A 17181-nucleotide genomic window follows, 5' to 3' on the forward strand; every position below is an offset into this window, starting at 1 on the left:
CTATTTTATAAATATTTATGTATAAAATACAGCTTACACATAAATAAATAAATATATAAATTTACATATATTTATATGTTACAGATTCCATATGTATTACATATAAATATATGTAAAACCAACAGAAGTTACATCAGACAACTGTCTGAAGCTAAGTAAAAGTTATACATAAATACATGCACACACAGATTGTACATACAATTAAGAGTGCGTGTGTATTTCTGTAACTAACAGGTATCAGTAACAAGTTATTGTGATATTATTCCGTAGGGAATGAATTATCTACGACTCCAGAACAAAAAGCAGTATAGAGAACCACAAGCATGGAATGACAGCAGAAGCCTTGAAAATAAAGGCACCTGACGATATCGGAGGCCTCGAGGCTATAAACATTTCACCCACAGGATGCTATTCACCACCTTTGTCACAAGGGCCCACTGCTGGCTCACGTTCCACTTGGTGTCCACCAGGACCCCCAGGTCCTTTCCTGCAAAGCTGCCTTCCAGCTGGGTGGCTCCCAGCACAGATTGGTACATGAGACTGTTCCTCCCCAGGTGCTGGACTTTGCCCTTCTCCTTGTTGAACTCCATGACGTTCCTGTCAGCCCATTTTGCCAGCCTATTGAGGTCCCTCTGCACAGCAGCACGACCAGGATTTGTGTGTTCCAAGTTAATTCTGTGCTGACATTGATGAGGTATTCCTTTCTAACAGACGTCCAACAACAGAACAAACCAATTTCAGCCAATGTCAAAGACAGCAAGTCAGAAAACCACTGGATACATTTCCATCAACTTACAGACTTTATAGCACAAAGCATTTCAATACCAACTCTGTTCAGGAGAACCTTTCAGTGCAACCATGCTCCCTCTGCCTTGCAAGCAACCAAGGAGCTTATGAATCCTTTCAGAAATTGACTTATTTCAGTTTAGCATTTCACTTGATCCATCCATGCAAGCAATTCCTTTGTCGTCTCTCATTGGTCTGCCTCTTCTCAGACATTCACTCACTCAAATGCAGCACATGCAAATGACTGTTTTTTTCAGATACTGGCACCTTCCTAAACAAACAGCTCTGTTAAGAATTTGACTACCTGTACGTTGTCCAAAAAAGGGAATCATCCCATTACAAACTAAGCACTTCCCCAATGCTAGGGGGGTGGGAAAGACATCTGTCTTTCCTAGGGCTTCCTGCCAAAGCACCTGAAGCACTGCAAACTCAAGTCTTAAAACTACTAGAAAGGAAAGCAGAGGTCAACATGTTCTTTCAGTTCAGGGTGATCTGACACACATGGCATCTCACAGATGTAGGAGATGCACAGCAGCGCTGCATAATGAATGTATGGACAAAAAATGAGTAGAGTCATGATCACTGCTAGAATAGGCAAAAGAGTTTGCCAAGGCTACAGACTTTCATTCTTCAGTTGTAAAGCAACTTCTACTCATTCTAAGGAATTCTCAGTCCTGCGTGCTTACTTCCTCTGCTGTATCAAGCCAGGAATATTCGTTTAACACGAACAAACCATGACTTGAAAAGTATATGGTTAGCAATCTAGAAAAAAATACAAACACAAAGAAAAGCTTCATATCCATTTATCAAGCCAATAACCAGAGGCAACTAAGTATTCTCTTTGTGTATTCATTGGTTGTGTCACGTCATGGTGTGTACGTGTATCTGGGCAAAACAAATGTTTGCATTCACAGTACGGAAAGCGAAAACCAGCCTCATCACAGCCCATGTAAAGCCTCCCTCAGGGTAGGGTTTGCTGGTTTTTTTTCTTTAAAAATCTAAACCAGCTACTGCTGCACACAATCAAGACCTCTTAAAAATGAAAGTCGCAAGCTGCAGTGCAACCTTCTCACCACACGCCTTCTGATCTAGAAGATCCTTTGCTACAACCTGCAGCATCCAACTCCTCATCCTTAGCCCTTTCACTTGCTTCAGTAACTGCGTCCCACCGTTTGTGTCTCCCTTCTGCATACTGTTATATGCTTTACACAACTTCCAGGAGATGCTATTTTCCACTTCTAACACAAACACTCCTTAATTTGCACTCAATTGAAACCGCTCGCATCTAACCTCACATCTAGTTGTTTCGTTTTATTCTTCTGGCTGATTTTTACAGTCAGACACGTTCAACTCCTTGCCAGCTTTCCAAACTGTTCATATTTTCCTCTTTGCTTACTAATCATTCCTTCCCCATATCTTCACATGGTCTCCTTCCCATTTTCCTTCAGAAACCCACAAGGTCTTCTCCTCTATGTTCAGAACTAAGGAAGTAAAAAGTTAAAAAAATAAAAGTTGTCATCACACAGCCAAAAAGTGGCACAGTAATCTGCTGTCCGAACTCTTTTCCATTTAATATCACCTCATGTGCACTTAGTCATCAAACTAAGCAGAAAAAAAACGAACCCAAAGTAAAAATGAACTCCCCATTATCCACCCTCTCCAAGTATCTCCATCTCAGTTGTAAATCAGCAACCAGTACAAAAATGTATTTTTTTTTTTCTTAAAAGGATATATTTACTGCTGTCTTTAGCAGTAACAAAAATCCATCAGGGACAAAGGAAGCATTACTAGTAAGTCTTACTTGTAGCATGTCCCCTAAACAGTGTCAGTACAGGATTGAGGAGGTTTCTCTCCAGATGAATGCATTAAAAAAAAAAAAAAAAAAAGGAAAACTCAAACTATTTTTGGGATGACTTCACTCGACACTCCAAGTTGAGCTTTCATACAGGTGCACACCTCTGCTTAAAGGAGACAACACAAGCACTGGTTTCTTCTATCACCAGTAAGCTCACTGACTCCAAGGTAATTATCTGGCATCAGTGGCAACACAAGGACAGTGGCACAGCATACTGGTATCTCCCACCAGCAGTAACACTTGCACATTTCCTGCAGCCAAATTCTAACACAAGTTTCTGAAACCAGGACTTGAATTTACAATGCTTTTACAAATTGTCCACCACATTTCCTTACTGCACCTCTGTCTTAGGATGACCTTTTAATTTCAAGTCAACATAACTTTGCTTTCTTGAGGACATGGCGGGGAATATATTCACACACGACAAGTTTCCTATAAAAGCTTTACCAAAGAGCTCTAGAGCCCCTCCTAATTTGGGGGAGAAACATGAAGCTAAGGAGGTTTTTCTAGTGTCAGTCCTACACCTTCTGTGGTCTCTTAACATTCTTGCCAGTTTGGCCTAGTTATAATTCAGGAAACCATCTGTGCAAGGAGACTACTAGTCAGCTGCTAGAGTTCAGTTTCTTTGAAGATTCATTCCATCTGCACCAAAACAAACACCATCCCTCAAAACACTGGCAACCAAATGCACAGGAGGGACACGGTATTCAGCTGCAGAGCCGAACAATATGTTCTTGCCCTTGCTGCTGGGATCACCCTGGAAGTAGGCCTAAGGTTATCCTCTCTTGAGCATTCTCCCTTCCTCTACACTGTACCCAAGCACTGAAGCCAACGTTGAGGGAGATTATGAGCAAAGCCAGGTACACAACAGCACAGGAGAAGACAGGCATCAGAACTAGAGAACACAGGTGAAAGAACATAGGGAAGAAAGTGAAGCAAGAACAGGACAGAAGATAAACTTTCCTAGAATCTGGAAACTATACCAATTATTCCCAAATTCTACTTTCTTTTCAGCCCCTGGATGAACAGCAAGCTTAATGACAAAGGTTTCTTGTCAATAGCCCCTTTTAATGGTAACCCTGTGAAGAGAATAATACTGTAATTGATAAATTCTACCGTTCAGCTATTCAACACTGAATACAGTCAGTATAATAACTACACAGATAATCTTTTGCCACAATACTATTTATCTGCATACCAGTAGCTACTCAACTTACACTAGTCTTACTTGCTATTTTAGGCTACCAAAAGCAGCACCTAATCCCAAAAATTCAATACATTGCACTGCCACACACACACACGTACAGAGCATGGAAAACACTTCAAAAAGCAAGCACACAACAATCCCAAAACTTTCTACTTAATCGAACTGCGTTGCGTACATACAAAACAAGAAGTAGTTCTTTAAAACAAAGGAGCAATGAGATTAGTTCATTCATTATTAGGTTCCTTGAAAAGGAAGATGTGAAAGTCTTCCAAAAGCTGAGACATTCTGAAGCAATGACAAACTACATGGCAGAAGCATATTAACAATGACTGAGTTAACACTCTAATCATGGACACCAACTAAAATGTTTTATACTCCCTCCATCTGGATAATGGATGCATGAAAATGATCAAGTACTTAACTGCCTTTGAAGACACAACTCTAGGTCAAATCTCTCTGAAACTGACCAACTTTTGCAAAAGTTTTGGAAGGAGATCATAGTAAGCACAATCATAGTATATCCTTAGGTAACCTGTCCAAAAAGCCAACAACTCAAAGTTGCAGGAATTATACCTATGGATGTTTCAGCCTCAAATATGAGCAAAAATGTTGTATTATAAAAGTCGCAATCTGGGGAAGAAGTCACAAAAATGTAGAAAGGGTAAGATTTCAATGTGAAAATACCCTACTTAACATCTGTTATGCTAGATACTACTGAAATTGTTGTAGAAGATCCAATTCTCTCTGAACTTTCCTCTAATAAAAGGAAAAAAAAAATTGCTATATTACTATTTTTTATTATTATTAAATTACTATTTATGTATTATATAATATTACTATCTAACTAGACTCTTGACTTACTGTCAAGAATTTCTGGATTCTTAATGTAAATATTATTCAATTTAGTCTGAAAGAACTTGTACTAGGGCCTCAGTATCATTTAGAAAACAGGAAGCAGTTCACGAAGTAGCCTTCCACAAGCTAAGCGAAGAGCAGTCTTGCACAATGACACATACTCACAACTAAAACAGATCTCTCTGAGGCCTGAGCTGATTTGAAAAGTTAACTGTGTCATCATGACATATGGTCTATCAACTGAAATACAAACCGATACCAAAGTTTCCCCAAGAGCAAGTACTTTTGGTTTCAGTTATGACGAAGAGCTTCTGCTTTAACTGTGTTTGATTTTAATTTAGCCAGCAAGTACAGAAAATATTTCCACACTGGATAACTGAGAGGGAGCTGAAAGAGCAAGAATGTCTACAGAGATGCCACACACAGCTCAGAGAACTGGAGCCACATGCCATCCAGCAGGAACACGGTCAATCCACTCCAAAGGGTACAAACTTTGAGGAGTACTGATCCGATCCAGATAACTTCAGTCTAAAATCTAAGGTTGTTTCCCTAATTCAGTTCAGAAAGCCAGTGTGGACAGAGCTGAGAAAAATGCAGAGTATGTTTTATATTCCTAGAAGTTTTAGTCCCAGACAGACTGCTGATAAACCTGAACAAGGAGCTTACCTTAATATAACCATCAATTTTACAAAAAATTCAGAGACAGGACTTTTTTCTCTGGTATGCAAAATCATATTAACAGCATTTTTAATATATTCTGTCCAATTCATGAAACTCAGGAATCCAAATTATGGTTAAAAACTTAACAATTACCAGGGGGGAGCCGTTCTTTTGTTCAGTAAGGATTACTGAAACCACTACTTTTTTCCCATTCAAAATTTCCCGCACTGGATCGTTAGTGTTAGAAATAGCCAGTGTATAAGCACAATTCTCGAAGCAGATCTTCATGCAAAAGGAAGTGAAATAAATTAGACTGTTTACACATATGAAATTCAACACATTCAACCTCCTCTAGTCAAATTTAACATTTTATACCAAAAAGTCTTTATCTGCGTAGCTATAAAATAATATATTTTAAAAAACCACACTTAAAACAGACAAGGTAAGAAAAATGTACAGCCAACTCCATTGCCAGGGTATGAGAGACTCTTTTAGAACTCCTTGTTTCTGACATTTGTGCAAATGGAGTTAGCTATTGTCAGGAAAAGGAATATTTTTAAACTACTTCATGTTTCTAGCTATAACTATAAATATTTTTAATTTTAGAAGACTATTTCAATATGATTGACTGCAGCACACAATCCATTAAGAACAGACGTTAATTACACAAAAAGATGCTGTGAATAAACAGATGTCTGCTTCATGTTTTTCCCTCAGAAGTGCTAGACTTAAGTATGCAAGTGTTCCTCCTCTAATAATTTCAAAAAGACAAATACATCAGATGCCTGTACCTTTACAAGAACCTATACCTTCTCAAGAAGGTAAAAAAAATGCCTACATTAGAAGCAGAACTTATCTGCAGAATTATTCCACACTATTTGAAGATAAACACCAAATTCTTTACCAAAGTGAAATTAAGTCTATCCCATGCCTCTGTATGTGGATATCCTACTTTGGTCTCTTAATAAACTGACTCACCTTACCAATGATCAGAATATCACTAACAAGTTATTTTAACTACAACCAAGAAATCACAAGCTAGAAAAGATACCACACAATTCTGAGACTGTACAGTAGGAAATTTACTTGAAACTGACACTACTCTCAAGCTGATTTTCATTACAGGCCATTAGTATCTATCTAATTAAAGTACTAGACATCATTACACTTGGCTGGTTGAAGCAAGGACAATGGGAAATGCCACATTACAAAAGACAAAACATTTTAAAAAATGACTTTTTCACAGACTGTTTTAAGGAGGCCACATTTGGTTACCAATTTTGTTACTAATTTGAAGTTCTTAGTTATTTCACTTAAAGTATAACACTGTTGAGATAATGCAAATTTCATAACAGTAGTTGTTCACATTGACTACTTACTGCTCTAATTCAATTCATTTAAAGCCACAATTATATACTTAAGAACCAGGTTAAGTTTTTCGATTGCTAAACTAAAGTTTTATTGACAGAATGAAAAGGAGAGGACAACATAAGAAAAGGTTCAAATGAGAAAATAATACCACTTATTCTTCAGCATCCAAATGGAAATTCACCAAAAAAGAAAACACCTTTAGTTCATTCACATGTACCTAAAGATATGTAATATTGATAAAATATGTAGTTTTCAGGAATATTTAGTTTACCCCATTATAATCCCAAAGATATACTTCTGTGCATAAAGTAATGTCTATTTTTTGCTTGAAAGAACAGCATTTGATTGCCAAGTTAAAAATTACACTAAAAAAGATACATGGAGTTGACAGCAGATCCTGACTGCAGCCTTCACAAACATTCTCACCTATCATGGGCAGGCAGGTCTTGGATGTAGTGCAGTAACTCAGCAGAAAAAGGAAAAAATAAATTGATTTTTTTCCCTTTTTAGTATTATTTAAAAAAAATAGAAACTAAAAGTAGCACGCTTTCTGGGAGCAGTATCTATATGAGAAATAACTTGGTAGCTGAGTTTGAAACTTTCTGTCAGAACAGCACTGGCTATTTAAGTGACGAACACATCAGAACCCCTCTAAAAGGCACACTTAAAAATCTGCTATGAACTAACGTGAACCTGCAGCACAACTGAACACTTCATCCAGCCTGCTCCCAAATCTTCCTGGAAAGAGGACAGGCAGAAGCAGATTCAAGGTCTTCTCAGAAACTGCAGCCATCCTCCAGACAGGATCTTTCCCAGGGACCTCCCCCAGTCTTTACCCCCATCATGCAATAGTCACACCATAAACAGATGTTTCCAGGAAAACAACAGCCAGGAGCAGCCTGCCATGAACAAGAACTCCCCCGACATATTTCCACATAAAGGAGCAGGTTAAAGGAGAAAGACTCAAGCTGACAGCATAAATTGCTTAGAAAGTACTAGCCTTTCAGACAAACAAGTTAGGAACACACGCACACACTCTGTAACAAACAACCATACAGTGAACCAGAAAATGCGAAGTTAATGCAACACACCCAAGAAGCATGACACCTCTTGTGCATGCACTGATTAACTGAACTTGACAAAAACCAGGGTCATATGGCTGCAACGTACAACTTCTTACAAGACCAGAAAACACACCATGTTGCCCACCCTGGCAACAACATATTCTTGTTTTCTGCTATTGCAGAATGAAGCCTCAGCAGACATGAGGTTGTTTCAAGTTTACTACTACTAGGTGTAGAGTTATTAAAACAATGAAGATCCTTATGTGGATATGAGAAGAAACTATGCCTTGCAGGTTAGAATATCAAAGGCTAATAGATGAGTATCTTACTCAACAACGGGGAGAAAAGAGAGTACTGCACGGATCTTCAAGACAGTTTAAAAGAAAAAAAAAAACTACACATACACACTCCCAGGACAGGAAAAACAGTAGTCAACATTGAAATCTGCCACATGAAAATAAAAAGCACAACTGCAGCATATGAAGCTTCTGGTATAAGACTTCATAGAATTACAGAACAGTTAGGGTTGGAAGGGACCTCAAAGGTCATCTAGTTCCAGCCCCGCCATGGGCAGGGACACCCTCCATTACACCAGGTTGCCCAAAGCCTCATCCAACCTGGCCTCCAATGTTCTCATCTGCCAATGAGTGAATCTCGTATCATACATGCCCCACAAAAGTCATGTTTAGCTTTTCATCATGGAAGTGGTTAACATCAACTGAGCATTGAAGAGAAACACATATAGAGTTCCTACAAACAAAAGATTTCTGTAACTGACCTTTTTGCACATCTACCTCTCATGAACTTACATGATAAAAAACACAGCAAGATTACTGTCTTCTGAAAACCTACATAAGAAGATGAAATAAATACTCCAGAAGAAAAAGTGCAGAAACACATGTTTATGTTTTGCCTCTGTTTCCACCACAACAAAGCAGCCGTGGTACTATGAAGTAAGACGTACACCTGTATGACACTAACTATGCAGTAAGCCAAATAAATTTAGCTACAGTGTTTGTTATTAGTGCAATTCAGACACAGGTTACTTTGTTAAAAGCCAAGGATACAGAACTTTACAAATTTTAGTCTTGAAGATAAAATAACAAAACCCTTCCGTTCATCAACTGTCACAAAGATAGCGGCAATCAATCAAGGAGAAACCACATCTCATTGATTCCATGCAGAAGCTTCCAAATAAAGTCAAGACTCTGCAATTTTTATTTTTCTTCCATTTTTTTCCTAAACAGATACGCAGGAAATTCAAAATTACATGTAAGTAGTTCAACAACACATGGGAACATTTTAAGCAAAGCACTACAAATACTCTAAACTAAGAATTAGTAGTGTTTTCACTACACTTTAACATGCAACAAAGAAAGCAGAAAAGATCACTGCAGTATTCTGTGAAGCATTAGAGGTTTCTTCTCGTTTAAGTTAGCTTTGTACTTCAGAAACACACTTTACGATGTTTTTGGATTCTTCAGCAGGAACATTTGCCTGAATCCTATCTTAGACTAAAACCATTTCAACTCATTCATTAACCTGTTACATATGGACTCACAAAAAAAAAGTAATCAGGTGAAAAAAGTTCAGGTGAATAGAAACACGTGGAAAAACAGTCTAAATAAAGTAATCTATGATAATATGTCAGAGAAGAAAAAAAAGCACTACAGTTTTAAGCAGTTTTGGCCAGTCCAAAGTCTCAAATAAATTAAGTATATGAAACAAGCGAACTGTTGATCTGTAACAGCACGTGTGTTACTATGCAAAACAAAAACACAATGACAAAAAGCACATGGCTTCTAACGTCAGGGCGAAATACCTTTTCTTCTTAACACTGCAAGTGACAGCGCAAGCAAGAACCGACCGGCTGGAGCACAAACTGAGAAAAGTCAGCCTTTACCTATCAAAGCCTGGAAAAGGTTACTTTGGAAGATGCTGATGACTCGCTCTATGGAGTTTCGCAGCTGCCGGTCCTCCGTCTGGCTCAGCTTGGAGCGGTATTCCTCCAGGAGGCGCAGGGCTCGCTGGGTATCTGCAAGCGGAGACCAGACACACCGGTGACCCCGGCGCACCAGGTAGGAGGACCGGGGATGCAACAAGCCTCGGCGCTCGGGAGCGCCCCAGCCCAGCCCGACAGCTCCTTTGTTCCCAGCCGGGAGAGCGCGGGCGGGCGGGACCGTGCCCCTCGCCGGGCTCGCACCGCCCGCAGCCCGCGGCTGCCGGCAGCCGCTCCTCCTCGCCCGTCCCGCCACCGCCCGCCGCAGCAGCGGCCCGCCAGCGACTCCGGCAGCGGCCGGGGCCCCTCGGCGCGCGGCGCTCACCTTGCTTCCTGACGGGCATGGCGCTCCGGGGCCGCGGCGCTTCCCCAGCGGCCGGGGCTCCGCCTCACAAACTTTGTGCCCGACTCGGAGCGGCGCGGCGGGGGCGGCGGCGCGGCTCCCCCTGCCGGCGGGGCGCGGGGGAGCGGCGGCGGCTGCCCCGCCGGACCGACCCGCACACCCGCCGGCTGGCCAGCGAGCAAGCGGCTCCGCTCGGGGCTCCCGCCGGCGCCCGCCGCGGCGCTTCCGCGAAGGACGGAACGAGCCGTGCCGGGCGGCGCGGCAGGGCAGGGCGCGGGGCGGGCTGGGTCGGTGCCGGGGCGGGCAGGGCTGGGGCGCTCGCGCCGCCCGCCGCCTCCCGCTCGCACTGCTCGGAAATTCCAAACTTTCCAGCCAAAATGGCGGCCTGGAGGCTGTGGGGAGCGCGCCCCCCCTCCACGTGACCGGGCCCGGCGGCCGCCCAATCAGGGCTCGGCTCGGCGCGGGGCTGGTACCTAGTGGCGGGGCGGGGGAGGAGGAGGCAAGGTGAGCGCTCGCCGCCCGCCTTAAAGGGGCCGGCGCGCCGCGCCCCAGCTCCGCCCAGGCCAGCTCGACGGGGCAGCGGTCGCTAGGACCCGTGCCGCCCGCGCGGACCCCCGGGGGTCCGAAAGCCGCCGCTGTGTAACGGCGGGGCCCGGGCGGCGCCGGGGAGCGGAACGCCCGCCACGAGAAGGTGCGGCTGGGCCCGCTCCCCGGCGCCGAGGTGTCCCGCGGGCCCGGCTCCGCGCTCCGCCCAGCCCCTCAGCGGCAGGCAGCGGCGCGCTCCTGCCGCCGGCGGAGGCGGCGCGGCCTCACCGGCGCGACCGAGACGGTCCCCGCGGCGAATCCCGTCCTCGGGCGTCGCCGGCGCGGATCGCTGCCGCCCCGCTGCGGGCTTGGGGCGCTCCCCGGTGCGGCAGAGCCCCTCTCCCGGGCGCGTCGCCGGCGGCGGCCGCCGAGTGCTCTGGGAGGGCGGGAGAGCTGCAGGTGTGCCGCCAAAGTTACGTGGCAGTGCCGGTTGTCCTCTTTTAGCGGCTGTTTACCAAATGCGCGTGCAGCTGGCAGGAGTTAATGGGCAAAAACGGACTCTGTAACTGTGTTGGCACCGGTACTGCAAGAGTCCCAGGCTGGATCAGCTCCTGTTCCCGTGCCTACTGCAAAGTACCCAGCCGGAGGAGTTCCTCGCTCCGGGAAGCTGGTAGCCTGATGACATGAAGAGGTCATGGGGCGGGCAGGGGAGCACAGGTCCCTTGCAGGTGTTCTACGCAGTGAGCGGTACAGGGAGCACTGGCACTCACCTGTTGCTGTATTTTTCGTTCAGGCGTTCTGGTGAAGAACAGCATGAGCAGGAGAGGAAGAGCTTATTTGAAGGAGGATAAAGAAAGAGCTTGGATGTGGTTAACAGAGGACATAAGTTTAATATAAGGACATCGTGAGAGAAAGCATGAAAATCCTTGCTTATTTGAAAATTTAAGAAATGGTCTCTATGGGCTAACATAATGGACTGATCAGAATCATGAAAGCTACTTTCTCAAAACTGGCGTGAAAATGGTAATGAGGTGCCTTCAAAGGCAACACAAACTGCTTGCTTTTTTGTGTGATAGCAAAGAGGAGACAGTTGAAATGGGTGACTTGGATAGAAACATGCACAAGGTAAATGATCTTTGCAGCGTATTCTAGATGCTCATTAAAGGGAAAATGTATATTAAAACTGGTGAATTTAGGGGTAATTCAAATGCTTGTACTGAGGGGGAATGTTACCTGTTTCTCAATCAGATTGATGATCAGCCAGAACCTCAGATCTGAAACACTTCAAACTGTGTACGTATGTGCATATGAGAGGCAGAGAGAGACTTGAAAGTTCAAAGCAAATCCTGCTGATGTGATTTTTTTGATCCAAGTTTGCATCTCCAATTACACTTTTGTGATTTAGACATAGAATCATAGAATGGTTAGGGTTGGAAGGGACCTTAAAGATCATCTAGTTCCAACCCCCCTGCCATGGGCAGAGAAATCCTCCACTACACCAGGTTGCTCAAAGCCTCATCTAACCTGGCCTTGAACACTTCCATAACTATAAATGTGCAAGAGCTTACCCCAGGTACCTAAAAAGCATCTCCAGGGCAACTCTTGCAAATTTGGAGTCTAAAAATCAGGACTAGGTTTGGCTGTGGCAAAGTCCTAATCTTAAATTAAAGAGAACTTACACTGCAACAAATCTAACCCAGATCTAGAAAAGACCTCTCGTCTCTCTCTCTCCCCCCCCCCCTTCCCCAATACTCCCATTGGGAGTGGTTTGAACTTAGATTTGCACCAGGAGTTTCTCCTTCCACACCTATGTACTGTGAGATTGTACACATACCTCATTGAAGAAAAGAGAATATACAGTTAGTTCTGACACACGTTACCCATTTCCTCCTTTCTAGTTGAATTTTCATGCTTTCAGAGTCTTAGCCCTAACTGGTACCAGTTCTTATATTTTGAAATGAAAGCACGCTAGGAAAGAGCATTGGCAGCCTCCATCCTGTGGCCTCATCAGTTTTCACTATTTACAACAGCAATAAATGTACTCTAAAGGGGCCATAGTCCTCTTGATGTCAGAGGAATATATATGCAGAAGGAGAGAAAGAACAGTCTAAATTTAGCTAACAGAAAGGAGGCATCTGCAGCAGTTAGGTTGGTTTTGCTGACTGACAAAAACATATTATTACAAAGTAAAAGAAATTTTTTTTGCAATTAAAGGAATCACCGTAAAGAAACTACTTTTTCATAAACAAGATTTGATGTTTCCAAGGCTTTTTTGCTTTAAATAAGAGAGAATCCCATTACATACAGTCATTGTGCTGGGGATAGAGAAATAATCCCGTATATAAGACCCTGAGACAGCATTTCTCACTTGTTACTAATGGTCCAGGGAAAAAAAAAAGAAAACATCAAAGAAGGGGTCAGGATGACGGATCAGCAAGCCAGGAAGCAATTAGGTGAGCCTTATTGTACCTCAGAGAGTGGTGATGTTCCTGGCACTTCTGTTTCAGTTCTAGGAGTGTATTTGTTGATCGAAAGTGGTTGAAGCAGAAAGTGCAGTATTAAACTTCAGTGTATGAAGTGGTTTTGAAATTCCAGTACATATAGAAAATAGACCATGAATGGAAAACAGTATTTTTACTGACACTTTGTAATAAGAGTCTATGTTGCAAAACTGTCCAGTGTTACACATCATCTTTTTTAGGCACCAGTTTTCAGGAAAGGCGGGAGGGGAAACTGTGAACCAGAGCATCATTTATGACAAGGCTTAAGCAATATCATCTTTTAAATCAAACCTTACGGCAGCATACAGAAAGGCTTGTACTTAAATCGTGACTGGTGTGGTCAGCACACAAGTCAGCATTATGCTGTGCTGAAGGTGTCCTGGCTGTGCTCCAGAATGACCCTTGGCATAGGAACTCCAGGACAATCATGCCAAGCAGCAGCCTGTCCCCGTTGTAGCCCTCTTGGCTCCAGAAGTGGCTGAGCATCTGACCAACAGTCCTCTCCCTCTCCCTGCCTTCCAGTCTCACTGCTAAAACCCCTTCTTTTGCAACTGCTGCCATCAGCCTGCGTGGGACCCTCTGTCTGGGACTGTACCCCTGGCAGGGACAGGCAGCTTGCTGCAACGCGTGTATTGCTCTGCCAGTTGAAGGGCACGGTGCTTAGGGGAGATGTGCAATATGACAGCAGGCAGGTTTTGGCAGCAAGGAGGCCAGCGCAGCACAAGCGTGTTGCCCAGGTGGGGAGAAACTTCCGTAGCAGCCACCTGATCCTAGCCCATGCCATTAGTGCACACTGGGAAAAGGAGGCCTCGTGCGAGAGGCTAATAAACCCATAGCTAAACAGAGACAATGCTTTCCCATTTTGAGAAACTACGTCAGGGCTTGTTGGCAGCTGCCTGCTCTGAAAATGATCACAGTGGTGACCCCTGCCAGGGATTTGTACCTGATCCAACACCAGCTCCCACCGGCTCAGAAAGGCCAGCTGCCACTTTGAAAACAGCTCTTTCTGCTCTAGAAATGTCACCTGTACAGCTGCCACCCCACTGCAGGGAATGGGAATGCTGTTAGGCTTCTTATGTCTTGCAGCACTCACGCTTTGGCCACAGGCAGAGCAACATGACGTGGAGGGGTCTGACTCCATGCCAGCTACCTGGTGGACCCCTTGCGTCCCACTGGAGCAAGCTGACAACCATGTGGACTTCTCAAAATGCCAATATAAGTAGATGTGTTGCAGCTGGCACTCCACACAGTAACTTGAGAGGAATGATGAACTCAGAACAGGAAACTTCAAGAATCATTCACTAGATCCACACATAACACACTGATGAACACAGCAATAACCATTTGAAAAACAAGACAAAAAGGACAGTGAACATCACCACATTGCAAGAGCCTACAGTTGTCGTTATGTCCAGGAAAACACAACAGTAATGAGCTCAGACAAACTCCTTTACAGCAGAAGGTGGGGTAGACTAACTCGGTCAGTCCTGGTACATCTATCCATATTCAAGTTGGACACTGGCGCGTAAGGTAGCACATTGCTAGAATCAATAATATTAACATCAGCAATAAGAATTGCTGCCTGTTGAAGAGTAACGAGTAAAGCTCGAGAGAGTTTTTTTATATTGGGGTTAGTAATGAAATAAAACACAAGAACAAGCAAATGGATCCTTTCTTTTGTTCTATCTTTTGTTTCTCATCTACTTTATGCCCAAAGTCACCATATAGTATAGCAGTCACCATGCAGTACACAGTGCAGATTATTTCCCTTTTTCATGCAGAACTGGGAATTGCTACTCATAAAAGTATCTCTTGACAGCTGCAGAAAGCTTTCACTTCGCTTCACTTCCCCTGCAAACTCAATGCAATGCTTCACAGCTAACTGGGGAAGCAATGAAACTAATGAAGCCTAATTTCCTCTGGCTAATAAGGAATGAAGCCTGAGTGAAGTTAGCTTGTTCATTATGCCGCCACTCATCTGGATTCTCTGATGTCTGATAAGATTGGATCATGTGCCACAGCCTCACCTTCCAGGAGCTGTCTTTTCAGGAGACTGCCTTTATCATCTGTAAATCTGTGGGTTATAAGAGATGCAGACAACTTCTCATAGGAGCGTTCTGCTTGAATGAAAGCAAGATATGATAGCATATGTCTTTTTTTCTGCAAAAACTACTATGTATAGCTAATTTTCACTAAGCTAATAAAGATTGAAGCTGCTCTTTTCATTATATCATACAGTTACTGTGTCACACAACCCAATGAGTCGCCTGCCTGTTACCAGTCAAAATACCAGCTCACTCTTTTTTACCATCTTCATTTTTGTGGGTGAAATAAGTTGCTGCCTATCACACACAAAACAACCCGATCTTATTCCAGTTGTTAAAATCAAAGTTTTAATAAAAATCACAGTTTAGCTTATTTAATTAAGCCTACTCAATGGAATTCTTATGGGATCATCTTACACATCTCTGATTTTAGTCTTTCTTATACAGAGAAGACAGTTTCTCCAGTAATACGAGCTTTATATTTTTAATTTGTGAGCTCTATATCCAGTGTTTGTCCTCATAACTGAAACTTGTCTTAGGTTAATTTGATCTGGATCAGAATACAAGGATGCCTTTATTCTTAGGGTTAGAGAGTCCAGCTGAGTATGCCTAGTAGATGAACATGTTCCTGTTTACAGGGAGAGTAAGAGAGAACTGGTCTTTTTTGAATCTGAAAAAAAAATATTTTTTTTTCTTACCATTGTGCAGATTGTGTGCTCAGAAGTTGTTTGAGCTCTTGTTCAATTAGGGATTGTGTGCCATGTGTATAAAGTCATCTCATCTTTCTTTTGCTCTTGTGATAAGGTATATTCAATTTGGCACAGTTCACAATCCTACAGAAGAGTGAGTTTTGCTATTCCACCAACCTCAGGAACTAGGGCATCATAGGAAATGATATGTGACTTCTATTTCATTATTTAAAATGTTTTATTTAAATATATTTAACTAATGTATAGAATAGTGTAAATGGAATTTCTATAAACAATTAAAGTTCAGTGCCTGGCTGCTAATACTCCAACGTCTTCTGCAAGGCTGCAAAACATCAAAACCAAAAGCATACAAACCAATATTAATTATAATTGTTAACAATTACTGCCAATATGACACTCATCAACCTAGATCATCTTCCTCCACACTTTACTATAATCGGGGCTGTGTTATATAATATCAGCTTAACAGCTTCTTAGTTGACTTCCTGATGTAAAGATAAACATCATTATATAACCTGCCTATTTAAACTTTCCCAGTCAAATTAAGTGGAGAGGTTGGGGTATTGTATGGAGTGAGTTTGGCTGTTTGAAAACCCCAACCAAAGAAGCAAACCCTCAAATAGCAGGTTAGATACTCTTTGGCAGTGTTTTCCTATGCGGAGTGCAGCAGTTGTTTTGAGTTTTGCCTTATCAAATGCTAACAGGTATGTTTAGAAAGTTAATTTGAGAATTTTTCTATGATCAAGTGTTACCTAATTAAAACAAAATCTATTCAAAATAAATTTAACTTTTCACATCATGTGAACATCTAACAAATCCCCCCAAAATGGCAGTTATACAATTCAGACAAAACACAAGAAAGTGCTATTAAACCTCACTGTGGGATTCAGACACAGGCTATATGAAGTAGCGCCTTCTCCCAGAAAGCACAGAAACCACTTTTACTCGAGCACTTTTTCCTTATTTCTGTGGCATAGTCCACAGCACACCTCGAAGTGGAGCCTCTGGCCATAGCTCTGTTTACTCTATGCTAATTTTCAGGCAGCTGCTCTCTGGAGGATCCACCCCGGCCAGACTCCTTCCGCTGTCCCAGTGTCAGCTCAGACGTCCGTACGAGCCTAACCACCCCTGGAGTACCACCAGTGGTGTGCCTGAACCACGCCATCCAATAGCACACAGCAAAACGACATCATGGCATATCACATCCAGTTACCTTTGTTTTCCCAACCCAAACAATGTAGTATTTGTAGCAGAGAGCAT

General features: G+C 42.8%; 1 protein-coding gene across 14 annotated transcripts in view; it reads right to left on the minus strand.

Moving 5' to 3' along the window:
• DLG1 (discs large MAGUK scaffold protein 1) overlaps nucleotides 1-10141 on the minus strand; it is a 161435-nt gene extending 151294 nt beyond the window's left edge. For all 14 annotated transcript variants that reach the window (XM_086618560.1, XM_086618561.1, XM_086618556.1 and 11 more), the window contains exons 1-2: nucleotides 10123-10141; nucleotides 9702-9833 (exon numbers count right to left, since the gene is read on the minus strand). In XM_086618560.1, the coding sequence (XP_086474686.1) occupies nucleotides 9702-9833; nucleotides 10123-10141 (151 nt within the window). The remainder of the gene's footprint in view (nucleotides 1-9701; nucleotides 9834-10122) is intronic.
• Between the last annotated feature and the right edge of the window lie 7040 nt (nucleotides 10142-17181).

The sequence above is a fragment of the Tauraco erythrolophus genome, chromosome 11 (assembly GCF_009769465.1).
Source record: "Tauraco erythrolophus isolate bTauEry1 chromosome 11, bTauEry1.pri, whole genome shotgun sequence".
In the NCBI taxonomy this organism is placed as follows: Eukaryota; Metazoa; Chordata; class Aves; order Musophagiformes; family Musophagidae; genus Tauraco; species Tauraco erythrolophus.